Source organism: Alosa pseudoharengus, unplaced genomic scaffold (genome assembly GCF_046254945.1).
Source record: "Alosa pseudoharengus isolate Yale_2024_CS ecotype anadromous, Long Island Sound unplaced genomic scaffold, YU_APseudo_1.1 YU_APseudo_1.1_scf_1, whole genome shotgun sequence".
Taxonomy (NCBI): Eukaryota; Metazoa; Chordata; class Actinopteri; order Clupeiformes; family Clupeidae; genus Alosa; species Alosa pseudoharengus.
In genome coordinates, this window is record NW_027468564.1 from 42075851 (window position 1) to 42091029 (window position 15179).

Below are 15179 nucleotides of genomic sequence, written 5' to 3' on the forward strand. Positions count from 1 at the left end.
GAAGTCAGAGACCTGTTTGAGACTGCTCGTTCAATGCCTTTGGATAGGAAAGGCAGGAGTGAGACAGGGCGGTAGTTCTCGACTTGAGCAGGGTTGAGAGAAGGTTTCTTAAGTAACGGTGTTACCCGGGCCATTTTGTACGCTGTTGGAAATGTGCCGGAGGTTAGCGAGGCATTGATCACATGTGTGATAGCTGGTGCGATGGTCGGGCTGATGGACTGAAGTAGGCTCGTAGGTATAGGGTCCAGCGAGCATGTGGTAGGACGGCTGCATGTCAGGAGTCTAGATACTTCACTCTCGGAGAGAGGCGCGAATGCTGAAAAAGATGTTCCAGCAGCCCCTAGAGGTTGTAGGAGTGCGGTATCCGAGTCGGATGCGTTGTGTGGGCATGTAGAGAATTGACTGCTGATTGCTGCCACTTTGTTTGTAAAAAATGAGGCGAGGGTGTCCGCAGTAAGGCTGGATGGAGGAGGAGGCAGCTGAGGGTTGAGTAGCGATTTGAAGGTTGAGAAAAGCTTTCGAGTGTCTGTAGCACTGTTGATTTTGTCATTGTAGAAAGCCGTCTTAGCAGCAGTGATGCTGGCTGAGAAGGAGGCCAGGAGTGTCTGGTAGTTTTTGAGGTCATCAGTTAGTTTGGATTTGTGCCATTTCCTCTCCTCTGAGTTTGGTGCGCTGCGACCGGAGGGTATCATTTAGCCATGGATGAGAGTGTTTGGATCGAGCTGGCCTTGTGGTAAGAGGGCACAGCTCGTCTAGACACGAGCTCAGTGTGGAGCAGAGCAAGTCTGTGGCCTCATTAACCTCCAGAGAGGAGAAGGTGTTGAGTGGAGGTAGACCAGAGGCAACCACAGAGGAAAAGTGCGTTGAAGACAGGTTCCGGATGTTGCGGCGGAACGTGACCATCGGCTGAGGAGCCGGAGGCTGTTCTGTCAGGCTGACGTTGAACTGGATGAAGAAGTGGTCAGAAAGATGGAGAGGCGTCACCATGAGGGTGTTTGTGCTGCAGTTCCGAGTGAGGATCAAGTCAAGCTCTTTGCCAGCTTTGTGAGTAGGTGGGCTTTGAACCAGTTTGAGGTCAAAGGAGTGGATCAGGGCCAAAAAGTCTGCGGAGCCTGGGACATCTAAGTGGATGTTCATATCGCCGAGAACGAGAAGCGGACAGTCATGCTCAGGGATGGAGGACAGCAGAATGTCAAGTTCATCCGTAAAGTCGCCTAGTTGGCCTGGAGGGCGGTAGATGACCAGCACGTAGAGTTTTGCTGGGGCAATCACTGTGATGGCATGGAACTGGCTACATCAGACTTGATAGTGGTGCGTACATTCAAAACAATTAGATCAGATTGGCTGTTAGTCATAATTTTGAGATAATAGTCAGAAGTTTTGAGATACTGAAATATTGAGATATATTTTAAGATCTCTTACTGTGCGTTTCATAATTGCACTTTTGATCTCAACATTTCAACTTACAGTATTTTCTCAAGAGTCTAACTTTTTATCTAAAAATTTGATCTCAAAAGTTAAATCTAACGAAAATAGGCTTCCATGAAGAGGTGCAGGTGCCGATGAGTTAATTTTACAGCACATACCTTCACCTGTCTGTGGCCTGACTATTTTAGCTCAGTACTGTAGCAACCACCAAAGCAACCACGTTATTTAGCATATCAACCACCATATGTACCCTAGCAGCATGAACCATATTAATTTCCTTAGCAACAACCTAGCAACCACCATTATAATGTGACTCTCTAAGCTCAGGAACTGCATAGAACATAGCATTCCTGCCCCCATATCCATTTGGATGGACAGGTTCTCTTATGTCTCAGCTGCTGTAGTCTAGCCAAAGGTCAGACATGGAGACGTGGTGATGTAACACGATGTGACGCTCTTATAGCAGAGGAATCAGGCCAGACAGGAGGGGGATTGCCCTAGTTACTGAGAAGTTAATGGGACACACACACACACACACACACACACACACACACACACACACACACCCCTCACACCTTCTCTCCTTGTTCCACACACACACAAACAGAGAGAGAGAGAGAGAGAGTTAGACGTACACATCCTCCTTTTGAATCGATGACAGAAGTCAATGTTTTGTTAGTATTCTGTGAATTAGTTGAATTTGTGAATTTGTTTTGTTGTTGTTGTTGTTGTTGTTGTTGTTGTTGTTGTTGTTGTTTCGGTTCGGCTTCAGTGTTTCAGTTTCGGCACCTGTTTGGCAGTCCTAGTCCTTTCATGCTGGCTGTCCAGCCTGTGGTTACCTTTCATCTGCACTTATTCTGACCTTCACTTGCTGTGCAAGGATTAAATTCCAGAGTTACTCTTGACCCAGCTTCCTAGGTTTGGATCCCAATCAAGTTCTTGCCATCCTCAGTCATTCATTATCTTGGTGCGATTTGTTAGTCTTGCCATCCTCAGTCATTCATTATCTTGGTGCGATTCGTTAGTCTTTCCATCCTCAGTCATTCATTATCTTGGTGCGATTCGTTAGTCTTTCCATCCTCAGTCCTTCATTATCTTGGTGCGATTTGTTAGTCTTTGGGTTTCTAAGCCAAATTGACAGGCCTTGGAAAGTGCCCACCCTCTGAAGTTCTGGCTGTATCTGAATACCAGCATAGATCCACAAATTTTAGTTTCACTTTCACTAACTTTTGAGTTAATTTTGGCATTTGGGTCTGTGCTCCCGAGTTCCCTTCTAGAAGATGGTTTTATTATGGTGTGAAACAGTACGTATATGTACTGTACTGTATACATACACACACACCTCACTCATTTATTTAATTTATTTAATTGTTTATTTAGATAGGGACAGTGCATGCAGATAGGGACATCAGTACAAGTACACAATGTAAATATGCAATATAGCTATTTTCATCTATTGTCCCTCTCATAACCTTCTATACTCACCTCATTAACTTGACTTTGATTTCAGCTGACCCCTTGACCATCTCCACTCTCCTCTGTCTCTGTCCTCTCAGTCCTAGTCCTTTCCCCTCGCTGGGCGGGCGTGACCTTGGGTGACCCCTGGAGGTTCCAAGGCGGCGCGGCTCGCTGCTCTGGAGAATGCGGGTGGCGTTGGAGCCAGCGGGCAGTGGCCCGATGCTGGAGGACCTGCTCGACCACGACAGCGTCAAGGTGGAGACCGTCCCCGAGAAGAAGGGGATCCTCTTCCTCAAGCACGTCGAGTACAAGCTCGTCAGCCCGGTGAGACGGAAGGCCTGTGTGTGTGTGGGGGGGGGGGGGGGGGGGGGGGGGGGGACAATAGATGAGCAGCTGGTGTGTGTGTGTGTGTGTGTGTGTGTGTGTGTGTGTGTGTGTGTGTGTGTGTGTGTGTGTGGGAGGGAGACAATAGATGAGCAGCTGGTGTGTGTGTGTGTGTCTTGTGAATTAAGTCATCTGTAACTCATTTGTGTTTCAAACACACTCCAAGGATGGATAGATGCATGGACAGAGGGATGCATGGATGCATGGATGGATAGATAGATGGATGGATGGATGGATGGATGGATGGACAGAGGGATGCATGGATGAGTTGATGGATGTATAGATGAGTTGATGCCACACAAACCCTTTGAAAAGTGAGAAATGTAAATTCTGTGAACTTCTGGTGAAAAACAATGGAAAACAAGAGTGGAAGGACGGACTATGGATGGATAGATGGATTGATAGATGGATGGATGGATGAAATGGAACCCAAAAGAACCCTTATCATTCTCATTATTTGTTCTCTCCTCAGCCCAATGGAACCCAAAAGAACCCTTACCATTCTCATTATTTGTCCTCTGCTCAGCCCAATGGAACCCAAAAGAACCCTTACCATTCTCATTATTTGTCCTCTCCTCAGCCCAATGGAACCCAAAAGAACCCTTACCATTCTCATTATTTGTCCTCTCCTCAGCCCAATGGAACCCAAAAGAACCCTTACCATTCTCGTTATTTGTCCTCTCCTCAGCCCAATGGAACCCAAAAGAACCCTTATCATTTGCGTTATTTGTCGTCTCCTCAGCACTTCATGCTGCCGGTGGCGCGGAGGTTCAGTGACTTCGCCGTGTTCCATGCATTGCTGCTGCAGAGGTTCATCTACCGGATGGTTCCACCCATGCCCCCGAAACGTGCCCTCAAAGGAGGTACTGTAGTGACCTCTGACCCTTAATCTGTGTCCATAGGTGCATGAACATGAACAGTTATTTTGATCAGTGCTAGTTACAGTAAAAATCCTCATCCTGTTGTACAGATGGCTTATTCTGTGTATAAATCAAATGTATGATGCATTTCTAGGCATATTTGTTGTATATTTAGATATACTGTAAGTCTATCATATATTCTGTATAAAGTATATAACGTTTTTTTTTTTTTTTCTGATTATACTAGAACTTTGAACGTTCTTTCATGCTATGTAAATTTAAAAAAGATCTGTCTTTATAGGATCCCTGTAGATATGCCGCTCAAATTTATTTTCAAGTTGCTGGTGTTTCTCTGTTGTCTGCAGTCTTAAACCACAGGTCTGAGCATTTTATTGAGAACCGTCGCCGTGGGTTACAGAGGTTCATGACCTTGGTGATGCGGCACCCCATAATCTCAGGGGACGAGCTGGTCAAGGTCTTCATGACCGCCAACAGTGCAGTAAGTCCTCCTCACCATTATGGGGCAACATGGAGTCAGTCTCTTAATCTATATCCACATATTTAATTACAGTTTTTTGTTAATCCTAAATGCTATCAAGGGAGCATTGTTTTATTAGAGATCAAGTAATACTTTTAAAGTAGCTGTTTTCTTCCTTTTTTGACTTTTTAGAATGTAAACAATGCTGATAGGCTATTGGAGCTCAAGAGACGAATTACAGCCCTTCCTTGTGTTTGATTGGCTGGGATTGTTTATGACAGGGACATTGTTAGACCTGTTTTTTGGGGGGGCTGATGACACCCAAAGATGATCAAAAGCCCCCCCCCCCCCTAAAAAAATAGTAATAATCTAAATGTACATCCATTGTTTTCTCTTGAATTGCTCAGAGTACTTATCAAAGAGATATCACATGGACGGGAGCGTGCCTATGTTCTCACAGCCCTATGTTCTCTAACCCTAATCCTAACCCCTCTTTGCTTCTATGCCAGCCCCCACTGGAACCTTTCCCCAATATAATCTTCCCCTTTCTGACTTGCATGAGCTCAGGTCAATAAGGCCTGCAGGCCACAAATAGCAAATGGAAGTTCAAAACTGTTAATATCTAATAGAACTTGATACAAAGGTCTATCACAACATTATATGATAATATATGTGTTACCGTGGATTTATAACAAGTTATAATGCAGCCGTCATTTCTGACCGGGAACACAAAACTAGTAAACATGAAACGAACGCAACAGGAGGGCTAGAGGAGTGTTTTGAGCAATTTGCTCCATTTGACCATAACTAAACAGAATGAGCCTTGGGAGCCGCACCTTGGAGCCAATAACAGAGGGCATTGCAAAGGTAGCGGTGTGAGATGATCTAGGATCGAAGTGATAGTTCTGCTAAGAGCTATTAATATAAACATAACTCATGAGTGATCGTCTTCCCTGTTCTCTTTCGCTGCCATCTCCCACAGGAAGTCCAAGTAAAGATGCGGGAGACCATCAAGCGGATAGGGGACGAGTACATCACCTGCCCCATGTCCGCCATCGCCAAGGTCAGCCTCGGCTCCTCAGCTGTGGTCATTACACCACAACGAACAAGAATGATCTGTATTTTATGTCACTTTATTACACGGCTCTACACAATGCTAGTAGAGCGCTCCATTGACTTGAATGGGATTTCCGAACATTCTACGGTCAAATATATGCACCATGTAATGACCGCTGAAACATAAAATGACCGTTGTCTATGGCAACGGGTTTTGTGCTTCTGATTCACGTCTTTCATATCACTCTGCAAAAGCAGACGGTTGATCAGCTGTGTTCTAAAGAACGTTTGATTCAAGTTCAGCGTGTGTTGCAAACTATTTGTTTCTCAGCCAAAAGCCACGGCAAAACGGTAAAAAATAAATGTAAAGAGACATATCATGTGGAGTTTATTTTTTCCTTTTGGCAAGCAGCCATATAATAAGCGGAATAATGTATGGAACGCCGGTCATTATTGGGAAAATAAGTCCCCTCAGGGCGACGCAAGACCCCTGCGCTGGCGTGTTGTGGTCCAGTTCGCCCTGTCGGCACTTATTTTCCCCATAATGACCGGAGTTCTATACATTATCTCTTACATATAAGCTTATACTGAAATGATTTTAGATTGACAGAGATATGTTGGGGAAGTAAACAAGAAATCTTATGTTTAAAATGGTCATACAACTTTATTGCATGTAGTGTTATATACTTATATATTCTATACAAACATAGTGACCAAAAGTTTGAATCAGTTGTGTCATGAATGATCCACCGGTGAAACCATTCGACTGGTTTGTTTTTCGCGTAACACTTGAGTAACTAACTACTCACTAATCCATTTACAAAGCTCAGTTAAGATCACTTTAAGATTATAATGAGACCCCAGAACTCATGGACACATGGACTCAAGTCCAGCTCAGTGCTCAGCAAGTCGTTGGTGTGGGTTTCACCTCACCTCACCTCCTGACTGTCTTGTGGACATGTTTGGGCTATAAAATATAATGGCTAAAATTTACTAACAAATTCATTATTTGAAGATTGTACTCTACTCTGTACACTTTATTTGTGATCATGTATCTCATACCACATATTGTATCACGTCTCATGTAATCTCATCTCATCTCCTGTCGTGTGTGTGTGTGTGTGTGTGTGTGTGTGTGTGTGTGTGTGTGTGTGTGTGTTGCTGTCCGTAGCGGTTCATGCCGGACGACATCCAGACCCAGACGGAGGTCAACCGGGAGTTTATCTGCAGCATGCTGAGCAGCATCCACAAGCTGCGCGACGTCACCGAGAGGATGTCCCAGCGTTCGCGAGAGAACTCCACCGACCTGCTCGCCTTCGGCAAGGACCTGCGGTCAGTACGAGCACATGTTCTGTTTCTCTCATATAATGTGGAGCTTTATACTGACTGAGCTAATTCCCCAACTGACTGTGACCAGCTTCTTTATTTCAAAACTCACTGCTGAATCCACTGAAAATTAGTTTTACTTTACATTAATGTTACTGGTACATTAGTTTTAATTACTGTACATTAACATTAGTTTTACTTGTGCATACATTACACTTGTTGGTAACACTTTATAATAACACAATTCATCATATATTAAGCCTTTGTTACTTATTGGTTAATGGTTTGTTCATCATTAGTAATGTATCGTTCATACATAATTTATCATCAGTAAAGCATTTGTTCACTCAGTTATAAATGGTTTGTTCATAGTAAATAAGCCTATCCAAAAATATGTTTGTAAGTACATGATTTATACTTAATGAATTGTGTGTAGTCAGGGGCGCAGTTACCCATTTTTGAGTGGTATGCAACAACAATATTGGCGCCCCCCCCCCAAAAAAAAAAACTAAAAAAAACAAAACAAAAAAACAACTAAAGCAAAACAACAAAAGGCAATAATTTACACTATTACTGTGCATTAGTGTCTATTGAATATGTTTTTAAAGAAATGCTGCCAATTTGATGTTTAACTTGATGTTATACTTGATAAGTATTAATAAATGGCGCATTGCCACTTTAAGAGAGTCTAAACGGTTCTCATAACGTCCTTTTGCCAGCTATTGCTCACAATGGATAAGGCTGATAGGCACTCTAGCCTTGTTTGTTTGCACCACATTGACAACACAATATTAAGTTATTACAAGGAGCCTTCATATGGAAACATGTAATGAGTTGCTGCTAGCATGACATTTCTGTTTGCAGTTGGCCATTAAAAGTGCAGTATGAGCATGAATGGAATAGGCTATGTTTCAATCGGCATTATGCTTAACAAACGCTAGTTAGTCTGTTAACATTCATATTTGCAAGCCTCCAAGTACAGACGTCATCACTTTAAATCCTACCTGTTGCCTTTCATCGTTTCACTTATTTAACTGCTGTTGCATCCCTTGACATGCCATCTCCTTTTCCCTCTTTCTTTTTCTATTTTTAGTCGTCAACAGCTTTTTTTGCTGTATCCATCTTTTTCCATAAACGGCAACTCACTAGGCCTACTCGTAGGCCTGCTCGCCCAGCGCTCACGGCGCCCCCACTCCCTCTTCTATGTCAAAATTCTATGATGGAATCTTATGAGATAGGGCGCCTACTCTAGCCTGTTAGTCCTCTAAAATCTTATAGAACATTGAGAAAATGTTGAAATGATTTAGAAACATATAGAAAACACCAAATATATTATATTATTTTTTTTACCATCGCTTTGGCGCCCCCATGGATCTGCGCCCCTATGCGCCGCATATAGAGCATACCCACTTTTTGCGCCACTGTGTGTAGTTATTATAAAGTGTTACCCACTTGTTAGTTTAACATTAGTTTTACTGGTGCAGACATTACAATCATTAGTTTAACATTAGTTTTACTGGTACTTTAGTTTAACATTAGTTTTACTGGTGCATGTGTTGTACTGTTGCATACATTTGTTTAGCACATAGTACTAGTCCAGTACAGTGTACAGATTTGTAAGTGGTGTCTGCCTTGTGTGTACTGACCCGTGGGAATCCCGTGTTCCTGTGTTCCTGTGTTCCTGTGTTCCTGTGTTCCCGTGTTCCCGTGTTCCTGTCCAGAGCTCTGGGCTCAGAAAAGGCCCAGCCTCCGCAGGTTGCCACGGCAGCACCGTCCTGGCAGAACCACCGGCAGTCCATCCACGGGCTGTCGGAGGACTTCCGAATACTGGCTGATAAAGCCGCTCTCCAGGTGAGTCTGCTGTGCCACCAATATTTGGATCCTGTCATTATATGTATCCTACTGGTCAATCCTGGTCAATTATTTTGTGTGTTTGTGTGTGTGTGTGTGTGTGTGTGTGTGTGTGTGTGTGTGTGACTGTGTGTGTGTGTGTGTGTGTGTGTGTGTGTGTGTGTGTGTGTGTGTGTGTGTGTGTGTGTGTGTGTACTCAGGGAGCCAAGGAGGAGAACGAGGTGGTTGAGAGGCTGAGTTTGTTCCTGGACTTGCTGCAGTCCTACAAAGTATGTCACATCACACAACGCCACATCACATCACACAACGCCACATCACATCACACAACGCCACATCACATCACACAACGCCACATCACATCACACAACGCCACATCACATCACACAACGCCACGCTCTTCTCTGTCCCTCTCAGTCTGTCTGTCTGTCGATCTGTCTGTCGATCTGTCTGTCTGTCTCTCACATTCTCTGTCCCTCTGTACGTGGATTGAGATGCTTTAAGTGTGTCTGTGGTCTTTGTTAAGTTCTAAAGATAATAATAAGTCTCTGTGGATCTCTCTTTGTGCGTGTGTGTGTGTGTGTGTGTGTATGTGTGTGTGTGTGTGTGTGTGTGTGTGTGTGTGTTAGGACCTGTGTGACCGTCATGAGAGCGGGATTTTCATGGAGCATCAGCGAGCACAGCAGAGGAGACCGGAGCCACTCACAGAACTGCTGGAACAGCCAGAGTCACGCCTCGCTCAGGTAGAACACACACACACACACACACACACACACAGACACACACACTCACAGAACTGCTGGAACAGCCAGAGTCACGCCTCGCTCAGGTAGAACACACACACACACACACACACACACACACACTCACAGAACTGCTGGAACAGCCAGAGTCACGCCTCGCTCAGGTAGAACACACACACACACACACACACACACACACACACACACACACACACACACACACACACACACACACAGAACTGCTGGAACAGCCAGAGTCACGCCTCGCTCAGGTAGAACACACACACACACACACACACACACTCACAGAACTGCTGGAACAGCCAGAGTCACGCCTCGCTCAGGTAGAACACACACACACACACACACACACACACACACACACACACACACACACACACACACAGAACTGCTGGAACAGCCAGAGTCACGCCTCGCTCAGGTAGAACACACACACACACACACACACACACACACACACAGAACTGCTGGAACAGCCAGAGTCACGCCTCGCTCAGGTAGAACACACACACACACACACACACACACACACACACACACTCACAGAACTGCTGGAACAGCCAGAGTCACGCCTCGCTCAGGTAGAACACACACACACACACACACACACACACACACTCACAGAACTGCTGGAACAGCCAGTCACGCCTCGCTCAGGTAGAACACACACACACACACACACACACACACACACACACACACACAGAACTGCTGGAACAGCCAGAGTCACGCCTCGCTCAGGTAGAACACACACACACACACACACACACACACACACACACACACACACACACACACACACACACACACACACACACAGAACTGCTGGAACAGCCAGAGTCACGCCTCGCTCAGGTAGAACACACACACACACACACACACACACACACACACACACACACACACACACACACACAGAACTGCTGGAACAGCCAGAGTCACGCCTCGATCAGGTAGAACACACACACACACACACACACACACACACACACACACACACACACAGAACTGGTGGAACAGCCAGAGTCACGCCTCGCTCAGGTAGAACACACACACTGTTGCGCTTTGTATCCACTCTAGTGTTTACAGGGCTCCTATAATCACAGTAGAGGCTGCTACTCCTGTGTGTGTGTGTGTGTGTGTGTGTGTGTGTGTGTGTGTGTGTGTGTGTGTGTGCTTGTCTTAGGGATGTGTGGCTCTCACAGCACAAACAGAGGAAGCACCTGTCAGTGTATGTGTCATATGTTAGGGGCCCCTTTCTAAACTAAAGGGTTTCTAGGATATGCTGTAGATTTGACTCAACTAAGAATATGGAACCTATAGAGAGAAGCTCTCTCTAGCTGAATCAAAATCCCTAGGCTGGGATTTGCATAGATGTGGTTTTGTCACCATTGGTTGAAGGGAGATCAAAAGGTCCTTGGCACAGACTTTCGCCTACTGTCAGGGTTTAAGGGGGTTTAAGTAAGTTTAGAACTCGGCCAACTATATTATTCCTAAAAGTAGATCTTAAAACAACTCAGGGTTATTTGCTTGTACGATGTGCATTTAGACCACAATGGGTCCTAGAACTTTGTTCCACAGCATATACGGTTGTGTTTTAGTGCATCTAGACCACAGCGGCTCCTACAACTTTGTTTCTCAAACGACACATTTGATAACGAAGCCTAACTGTTTTCTTTTGTCTGCCCTGGAGCATAGGATTATCCTTCCTAAATGCCTGGCTGGAGTTGGCTACTCCTTTGTACATCAGTGCATTGTGCAGTAACTAACCACAGCTTTTCGCCGGTCACCTCTGTAGGCTGATGCCTCTGTTGCAAGGAGTTCGATTTTCTCAGCGACACAGGGGAGGCAATGAAACATGGAAAAAAAAAAGGCTCCGGACGGTCTTTTAACAAAAGCCCTAACCAAAAGTTAGGGGTAAGGCATGATTGGTCTTATCTGCGCCTCACAGACGGCAGTATTGCTTCCTGTCCAGGCTTGTCCATTGCTTCCTGTCCATTCTGGTGGGGAGAGTAAGGAGGGCCTCATATGAGCCTCACAGAATGCCTTCCATTTAGCCTATATGTGAGCTGGTATTGTTAATTATTAGTTTGGGAATAAAAGTATAGCGGTTGGTCATATATTGGCTGGCCTTTGGCTGCGCCCATCTTACGATAGGGGAGGTGAGCTTGGCCTGGTGGGCCCTTCCTACAGTTTAATATACAGTACGGGTACATATACACAGAAGTATACATACAGGTTGTTCCAATTTGTCAAGCACAGCATATATGGTTGTCAATCCTATGAGCTGAGCGCCTAGCTCAATTGTGTTTTATGCCCCTAACGTCGTCTTCCAGGCAGCGCTGCCGCCACTGACTTAAAGGCACCTTACCCTAACCCTAACCCTAATCTTAACCCATGCCTAACCCTAGTGCCTTCCAGGCAGCGCTGCCTTGAAGACAACGTTGGGGGCATAAAACACCAAGAAACTGAGAGGCTGGCCTATAAGCAGTATCTTGCCTTTGAGGATAGGGGCTGTGATAGTTGAGGCTATGGTGATAAAAGACATCAGCAATACTGACATGTCTGCGGCTACTATGATGAAAGGAGCCCACCATGCCTCCGGGAAATAATTATTTTATGGCATTAATGTTCATCCAATGCCTAAGCCCATGAAAACATCCAAGGTCCACGCACAGCCTGGTGCATCAAGAATCAGGGTGCTTGAATTGTTGCACTCAGTAAATTATTGCCTAGCATGCACAGTCTGCCTAGATTAATGGCAATGAGAGACTGAAGTGGTGGTCGAAGAGTTGTCAGAGGAATTCATTTCGCTTGTGGAAAGTCTGAGCTCCTGCTCTACAGTCTGGTGATCTCGAAGTGTTATTGTATCGCTCTGGCCCGTCCTATATATCCTCAGGTGCCTTGTCATATTGTCTCGTGAGCGTTGGGGGCTGTGGCACAGGTTGGCTATATGCCTGATACACACACTCATTATAGGCCCAGCCAGGGTACTATATGCCTGATAGACACACTCATTACAGGCCCAGCCAGGGTACTATATGCCTGATAGACACACTCATTACAGGCCCAGCCAGGGTACTATATGCCTGATAGACACACTCATTACAGGCCCAGCCAGGGTACTATATGCCTGATAGACACACTCAGCTTTGTTGTTTGTAGCTTTTAATGTCTTATGTGTAGTAGTGTAAAAAAGTCTGGTTTAAGAAATCAGTATTTAACACCTCTCACTCTCCCTCCCCCCATCTCTCTCTCTCTCTCTCTCCTTCCCTCCTCCCATATCTCTCTCTCCCTCCATCTCTCTCTCTCTCCCTCTCTCTCCATCCCTCCATCTCTGTCTCCCTACCTCCATCTCTCTTTCTCTCTCTCTCCATCCCTCCATCTCTCTCTCTCCCCCTCTCTCCATCCCTCCATCTCTCTCCCTCCCTCCATCTCTGTCTCCCTCCCTCCCTCTCTCTCTCTCTCTCTGTCCACAGCAAGAGAATGCCATTGTGACGATGGAGCTGAGGAGTTACTTCTCCCTGTTCTGTCTGCATCAGGAGACCCAGCTGGTGTTCACCCACCTGCCCCTCACCACCAACATCCTGGGGGCCTTCATCCAGTCCCAGATCCAGGGACACAAAGAGGTGAGGAGGAAGTGTGTACACACACTCACACACACACACACACGTACACACACGCATACGCACACGCACACACAAAACATGACTATATACAACATGCAGATACATAGAAGCACACGAACACAAGCTAGTCGCGGCCTACTGGTTAGCACTTCGGACCTGTAACTGGAGGGTTGCCGGTTCGAACCCCGACCAGTAGGAACGGCTGAAGTGCCCTTGAGCAAGGCACCTAACCCCTCACTGCTCCCTGAGCGCCGCTGTTGATGCAGGCAGCTCACTGTGCCGGGATTAGTGTGTGCTTCACCTCACTGTGTGAACACTGTGTGCTGTGTGTGTTTCACTAATTCACGGATTGGGATAAATGCAGAGACCAAATTTCCCTCAAGGGATCCAAAGAGTATATATACTTTATACTTTAGTTCATTCCCCTAGTAGATGTATTTGTGAGTGTGTTTGTGTGTGAAGCAGTAACCCATGTTGTCTATCAGCAAGTGTCTTACTGCACTGTACTGTACTGAGCCTGTGCATTGACCCTTGTGTTCCTGTGCACTAGATGGGGGACTTCTGGTGTGACCTTCTGCCCAAGCTCAACACCATCTTCGAGGGCAACACTGGAATCTCATCTCCCCCTCGTTCACCATGCCGGAGGATCATTTTCCCATGATGCTCCGCGTCACGGCAACCTTTTTTTAACCGGATTCATTTGACAAACATTCTCCTCCCTCTGAATCCTCATTGTACATTAAATGATCCAAATCATCATGTCTAAATATTTTCAATGGACTTAAAAAGATTTGTTAGTAACTAGAAGCTAAAGATGACAGATCCTGTCATTACAGAAATAGTAAAATGGTGTTTAAACTAGCCTTTTTCTTAGATGTCATTGATCAATATCTGGCATCCAGAATGTTCCAGTATATATCAAATATATCACATGACTTAACCCATTCGTGCTGGATGCTGCATGACGCAACATTCTATCTCCCGCCGGATGCTGCATAGCGCAACATTGACTCTCCCACTGGATGCTGCGTAGCGCAGCATCCTTTTTATTTCATGTTTCTAGGTGCTACAGAGGCTTAGATATTACATTTTGGTAGACGTTGACAATTTTTAGTATGTTTTCAGAAAACCCCTATTTAGTCTAGAATGCCATAGGATTCTATAGGCGTTTTTAGCAGGCATTTTAGGAGTATATGGGTTAAGAAACCAACCTGCCATGAAAGCTGTGTATAATGGGTTCCAGACATCACAGCCTTCTGAAAATGGATCCTGTAGCTGATCTTGTAGCTTCTGATGAAACTGAAACCAGGGTTTACACCGTCTCTACACTGAGATGTTAGTAATCATACATATGCAATACTTGTGAATTAATGCATCTTTATGTGCTAGGTTTTGTACTATGTGCGTTGTCATGGTTCTGATATAACTCCACCTTTTGGTACTGGTTTTGTACAGCACAGTTCTGGTGGTCAGTCTGTCTCTCCCTTCATGGCGTAGAACTGTTTACTGCCACTGGTTTTCAATATTCCATAAATAAACGGATACGTCACTGGTCATTCTGCGTTTGAGGTGATTTTCATGGGGGAAAATGTGTATGAACAACACATATTTAAAGCAATACAGCTACAAAATCCTTTACATAAAATAAAAACACAATTCATGATTGAAAAAAGAAGATATTGTATGACCATGTTCTAGGAAAATATGAAGATAAGGCATACACACCCCTAGGGTCTTGCATGTTATATTATATGACAGTACATAGTATACTCCACTATAAGTATAAATGATCCACTTATTTGTTCTCACACACCTTAGATTGAACAGTCAGTACAATGCATTTCTTTTTATGGATTTATAGTATGTAGTTACTTATTACAGTCAGTGTAAATGTATGTAACCGTCATCTATTTCATTCATATGGTTTGGCTGAACGCCAATTCCTGTA

The 15179-nt window shown here is 44.9% G+C and overlaps 1 protein-coding gene across 1 annotated transcript; it reads left to right on the top strand.

Moving 5' to 3' along the window:
• Positions 1-3069: 3069 nt before the first annotated feature.
• On the top strand, positions 3070-13892 carry snx8b (sorting nexin 8b). Its single transcript, XM_076280180.1, has 10 exons — positions 3070-3210; positions 4013-4133; positions 4496-4629; positions 5591-5671; positions 6836-6996; positions 8712-8841; positions 9042-9110; positions 9468-9581; positions 13082-13231; positions 13782-13892. The coding sequence occupies exons 1-10, from the start codon at positions 3070-3072 to the stop codon at positions 13890-13892; spliced, it is 1212 nt and encodes a 403-aa protein (XP_076136295.1).
• The last annotated feature ends 1287 nt before the right edge of the window (positions 13893-15179 follow it).

Excerpts from the sequence above, each read along its gene's own strand:
- snx8b (XM_076280180.1), top strand. The coding sequence starts at position 3,070 with ATGCGGGTGGCGTTGGAGCCAGCGGGCAGTGGCCCGATGCTGGAGGAC. Across the intron at positions 4,134-4,495 it reads GAAACGTGCCCTCAAAGGAG|TCTTAAACCACAGGTCTGAG; the intron begins GTACTGTAGTGA and ends TGTTGTCTGCAG. Across the intron at positions 6,997-8,711 it reads GCCTTCGGCAAGGACCTGCG|AGCTCTGGGCTCAGAAAAGG; the intron begins GTCAGTACGAGC and ends GTTCCTGTCCAG.